The 5,407-nt window shown below is 56.2% G+C and overlaps 1 protein-coding gene across 2 annotated transcripts in view; it reads left to right on the top strand.

Moving 5' to 3' along the window:
- The window catches only part of ZBTB48 (zinc finger and BTB domain containing 48), a 14,402-nt gene extending 9,480 nt beyond the window's left edge, over positions 1-4,922 (top strand). For both annotated transcript variants that reach the window (XM_027844010.1, XM_027844011.1), the window contains exons 5-11: positions 734-826; positions 1,267-1,353; positions 1,683-1,837; positions 3,204-3,340; positions 3,598-3,762; positions 4,350-4,438; positions 4,577-4,922. In XM_027844010.1, the coding sequence (XP_027699811.1) occupies positions 734-826; positions 1,267-1,353; positions 1,683-1,837; positions 3,204-3,340; positions 3,598-3,762; positions 4,350-4,438; positions 4,577-4,873 (1,023 nt within the window). In that variant the 3' untranslated portion in view covers positions 4,874-4,922. The remainder of the gene's footprint in view (positions 1-733; positions 827-1,266; positions 1,354-1,682; positions 1,838-3,203; positions 3,341-3,597; positions 3,763-4,349; positions 4,439-4,576) is intronic.
- The last annotated feature ends 485 nt before the right edge of the window (positions 4,923-5,407 follow it).

Raw genomic sequence — 5,407 nt, 5'->3', positions numbered from 1 at the left:
GTCAGAGCTGGGAGGACCCTTAGAACCCAGAATGTCAGAGCTGGGAGAACCCTTTGAACCCAGAATGTCAGAGCTGGGAGGACCTTTAGAACACAGAATGTCAGAGCTGTGAGGACCCTTAGAACCCACAGTGTCAGAGCTGGGAAGGCCCTTAGAACACAGAATTGTCAGAGCTGGGAGGGCCCTTAGAGCCCAGAATGTCAGGGCTGGGAGGGCCCTTAGAACCCAGAATGTCAGAGCTGGGAGGGCCCTTAGAACCCAGAATTGTCAGAGCTGGGAGGGCCCTTAGGACAGAGGATGTCGGAGTTAAAGAACCCTCCCAAGGTCACACAGCTAGTTCCTGGCTCATAGTTAGGTTTTTGCTTGCCTTGGGAACCTCAATTGACTTTGGGCGTGACAGGAATGCAGGCTGTTTTGCTCATAAGGAAGGGCAATGGTGTTGCTGCCCACCTAGCCCGTGGCCCCAAATCCTCCTTTTCCCAGAGGCTCCCCAGAGGCCAGGTGGCAGGGGGTGTGGGCAGGGCTGCTCTCATCCCCTCTGCTTATTATGTGTAGCTCTGCACCCTCCCCTCCACACCTTGGCTACTCGACCACCAGGCACACTTGAGCAGACTTTTAAGCCTTTTAGAATTTAAGCAAAGACAGGGCCAAGACTGCTTCCTGCCTGACTCTTTCCTGACCAGACTTGATGGCCTCAAAATAGACACCCTGATGCCAGCCCTATCACTTTCAGGTATTTACTTGTTCTGTGTGCCAGGAGACATTCCGGCGGAGGATGGAGTTGCGTGTTCACATGGTGTCCCACACTGGGGAAATGCCCTACAAGGTCAGTCCCCAGGCCACGGCTGGGCTGGAAGAAGGAGAGGTGCCCTACTCCTGGAACAGACCTCCAGAAGGGAAATGGGTCCTGCCCCAGACTGTGTGACCTTGGGCAAGTCACCTCCTCCAGATGACCTCTGCAGCCCCTTCCAGCACCTGAGTCCTAGGACATCCCTGTTGGGTTCTGTCCTGGCTGTGGCTGCCTTCTTTTCTGTCCCCCACACCCGTGCTTTCTCTTCCCTTGGCTGCACCTCAGAACCACCCCCTACCCTGGCCCTGGGGAGTGGGCTCCTTGTTGTGGCACTAGCACTTGGGCTGTCCTCCAGGGACGGGTGTGTGGGTGCTGCCATGGGGGGCCTTTGCCCCAAGGCTCCATCCTGGAGCAGGGTTGGCTCAGCCCTTGGCTGCTTTGGCAGGCAGGCCATGACCCCAGACCCTGTATTTCAGTGCTCATCCTGCTCACAACAATTCATGCAGAAGAAGGACTTGCAGAGCCACATGATCAAGCTGCACGGGGCCCCCAAGCCCCACGCGGTGAGTGCCTCGAGCTGGGGCCTCTGGGCCAGGGGCAGCTGGTGAGGGACTCTGTCCTGTGGGTACAAGCGGCCTACTGGGGAGGAAGGACGAATTGTACCAAAGGCTGCCCAAGTCCTTGACACCCTACCCAGCCCTCCCCTTTGCCATGCCACAGGCATTTATTAAGCACCTGCTGTATGTGCTGAGCACTGTGCCAGTCTCAGGACACAGAGAGAGTACACTGCAGTCCTGGTGCCAGGGGGCTTCCCCTCACGGGGCCCAGCCATTAAACCAGGCTGTAAGTCGTGAAGGTGGGCCATGAATTTCCCTGCCCCTCTTACCTGCAGTGTCCCACCTGCGCCAAATGCTTCCTGTCTCGAACAGAGCTTCAGTTACATGAAGCCTTCAAGCATCGAGGAGAGAAGCTCTTTGTATGTGAGGAGTGTGGGCACCGGGCCTCCAGCCGCAACGGCCTCCAGATGCATATTAAGGCGAAGCACAGGTACGTCCTCTCTCCTCAAGGGCCCAGCCCGGGCAGCATCTGGGGAGGCCATTGCTTAGACTAGGGTGGGAAGAGTCCCCAAGAGCAGGCATCTCCCACCCGCACCCAGAGTCTGCAGCTCCTGCCCCATTGCTCTTAGCATACACCCGAGCCCCCTCTGCAGCCTCCAGATCCGGGGGCTCAACTGCCCTGGCCCCCTGGCTGGCCATCTAAAGGGAGGAGGACCTTGATTCAGAAACCTGTAGGTTTGTTTACAGTAACAAGTGCAGGAGCTGGCCTGGGGTCTGGCCTTAGAGCCTCTGGTCTTGCGATAAAGGCCGTCTGGGTGGAGGCTCCAGATTGGGAGGAGCCAGGCTGGAGGGGAGGCCCAGCACTGTCCAGCCTCACCCACTCTCCACCTCCTAAGGATGGAGACCCAGAGAAATGAATGTGTTCTGAGGCCTGGCTTTAAAAAAAAAAATGCTTCTTATTGGTCTCCTTCATTTTTTATCACCATGTTTCCCCCCTTCCCCGCCTCGGCCCCATCATCACTCCCTCCTTAGCTCATGGCCTTGCATTTAGCATCCGGACTCACGGCTCTTTGCTCATCTTCATCACAGTCACCCTTTCCTGGGGCAGCGCGTACCTTTACCTCTCGTGGCATTCACGCTCAGTTTATTCAGCTGTCCCTTCTGATGGGCACCTGCTCTGTCTCTGGGCCTTGGCTACAACAAAAAGAGCTGCTGTCAGTAGTGGGTTTTTAGGGGCTTCTGACCATCCTAAGATTTGGAACTGGAAGGGACCTTGGAGAAGATGTGGTCTGATCTGCACATTGATAGATGGAGGAACAGGAAAGTGGAGCTGGGGGCAGATGAGGTGACCAGGCTGGGGCCAGACGAGGTGACCAGGCTGGGGCTGCCCAGGCCTGGGAGCGCTGGTGCTCAGCCTGGATCTCTTTGACCCTGATGCAGCCCTGAAATACAGCTTTCTCTGCTCCTCTGGACCAGCATTCTGTTGATGGGAGCACAACTGTCTTAGTTGTGTCTTGGGATCACCAGCACTGGGCACATAGTAGGTGCTTAGTAAATAGCTGTTTGTTAAACGAATTTGACTGGTCGGCCCTTCACTCGCCTTCCTTTGCTGGTTTCGTCTGCCCCATTGTTTGGTCTCATGGCTACAGAAGCCTCTGTTTACCTACAGGTAACCAGTGGTTTTGGTTTCTGATGCCCTTCTTGTCTCCTGACAAACCCATTAGTTCTAACCGCAGAGAAGTTCCCTTTTGTGTCACTCGGTGACCCGGTGATTCTCAGAGCCAGTGGTTCTGGACTCATAAGCCTGTGCTTCCTGCTCACTCACATCCCCTCCTGTCTCTCTACCCTCTGCACAGGAACGAGCGGCCATACGTCTGTGAATTCTGCAGCCACGCTTTCACGCAGAAGGCCAATCTGAACATGCACCTGCGTACACACACTGGGGAAAAGCCCTTCCAGTGTCACCTTTGTGGCAAAACCTTCCGCACACAAGGTATTCCTGGCTCTCCCACCCAGCCCAGGAGCCTGCACAGCATGGGGGTGAAGGGTAGCCTCCAGCCGGTCCTCCTGGCCTCCTACCAGTTAGAAGCCGTGGTCATGACCCTTGTTTCTAGTCTGACTCTCCCCTCTTCCCCTCTAATGCCCTGAGTACTTGGGGTTCACTGCGAGGACCTCCTTGGGGCTGTGACCCAGGAACTAGGAGAGGGCAGGAAAGGGCTGAGCCAAATGCGACCCTCTGTTCCATTGTAGCCAGCCTGGACAAGCACCATCGGACGCACACTGGCGAGCGGCCCTTTAGCTGTGAGTTCTGTGAGCAGCGCTTCACAGAGAAGGGGCCGCTGCTGAGACACGTCGCCAGCCGTCACCAGGAAGGCCGGCCCCACTTCTGCCAGATCTGTGGGAAAACCTTCAAAGGTGCCTGCTCCCCTCAGGTCCACACCCCTTTCTTTGGGAACCCTTTGCAGGGAAAGCTGGGGAGAAAATGTGGAGCAGCCTTCCTTTTAATTTGTTGATGGAAATGAGAAGTTTTGGAGGGTTTAGCCAGAGAAGGAATTGGGCTGGAGGGCCTCACAAGATGGAAGCACAGTAGACTATGCATGCTCTGCAGTTTTGTCCAGCCCTGGTGACTGCCTGCCTCCCCTTGGGCCTCCTCCCAAGTTGTTGGGGATTGATTTCACCTCCGTGGCCCCAAGGAGGAACAGTCCTTTGAAGCTCCCTCCAGCCCAGGGTGGGAGCAGGGCTGAGGCTTGACTCAAGGGTCCCCTATGTTAGGGATGGCTCTCCCTTACCACCTCATCTCTGTATTGTGAGGGATTGAGGGCCAAGAAGAACCTTAGAGGTCCTCTGCTCTAGCACCCCATTTCACAGATGAGCAGGTGAGGTGGGTCTGGAGTGGGGGAGGTGACCGGCCCAGAGGAGCGGGTAGATGGGAATGCCCTGTGGGAAGTGTGCTGCATCAGACCCTTACAAAGCACTGTGTCTCTCTTCCCGTGCCCCCCAAGCCGTGGAACAGCTGCGAGTGCATGTGCGGAGACACAAGGGTGTGAGGAAGTTTGAATGCACCGAGTGTGGCTACAAATTCACCCGCCAGGTACAGACCTCGGGGTGGGCTCCCGCCTCTGCCGTCCATTCCCCTCTCCTCCCCTCCCCACTGCTCATAGCCACGACGCCCCTGCGTGCTAGGGCCCGCCTCGGCAGACGGCTGATGTTCTCCTGCTCTTTACCTCAGGCGCACCTGCGCCGCCACATGGAGATCCATGACCGAGTAGAAAACTACAATCCCCGTCAGAGGAAGCTGCGGAACCTGGTCATTGAGGACGAGAAGATGGTCGTGGTGGCCCTGCAGCCTCCCCCAGAGCTGGAGATGGGCTCCGCCGAGGTGATCGTGGAGTCGCTGACACAAGGCGCACTGGCTTCCCAGCTCCCTGGCCAGAGACTTTGTACAGAGGAGAATTTTTCTAGCACAGATGTCATTGAGCAGTCGCTCATTATCACTGCCACCATCCCAGAAGACTGTGACACATAAGAGCCCCACCCCTGACCCCTCCCCCAATAAAGGTGTCACTTTGGACTCAGTTGCTATCTTCTTTCCAGGGTCTTCATTTCCACCTGGAGGCTTCATCTGTTCTCCCAGTAAATGGGGCCACTGCCAGAGAACCGGGCCGCCTCCCAAAGACACACCACTGCCTTCCCTCCTTGGGGGCCAGGGTGGGAAATTTGGAATTCTAACCAGCACCCTTGAAATGCAGGCCACCCTCCTTTTAAAAAAAAGTTTGGTGGATGATTTTTGTCTCTATATCCCAGCCATTTCTGGATGTAAGCCAGCTCAGCCTCCCCTGATGGTAACAAAATCGTCAGCCGGGTCCACTGAGCTGCCAGCATAGGCCACGTTCCACATCTGCAGCCTTGACCCTCCAAGAAAGGGAGGGATGTGCATGTCTGAATTCTTCTCTAGGGCCATGTTAGCTAGAGTTACACTCCCTCAGCTTGTTTGAAGGTGGCCTTCGCCTACAGCGTAGTCATTGACTCTTGATTTCTCCTAGTTTCACTTCCATCACTG

This window comes from Vombatus ursinus, unplaced genomic scaffold (assembly GCF_900497805.2).
Source record: "Vombatus ursinus unplaced genomic scaffold, bare-nosed wombat genome assembly UNPS02014932.1, whole genome shotgun sequence".
Lineage (NCBI taxonomy): Eukaryota > Metazoa > Chordata > Mammalia > Diprotodontia > Vombatidae > Vombatus > Vombatus ursinus.
Note: the sequence above shows the minus strand (reverse complement) of the source record. Positions and strands in the feature narration are given on the sequence as shown.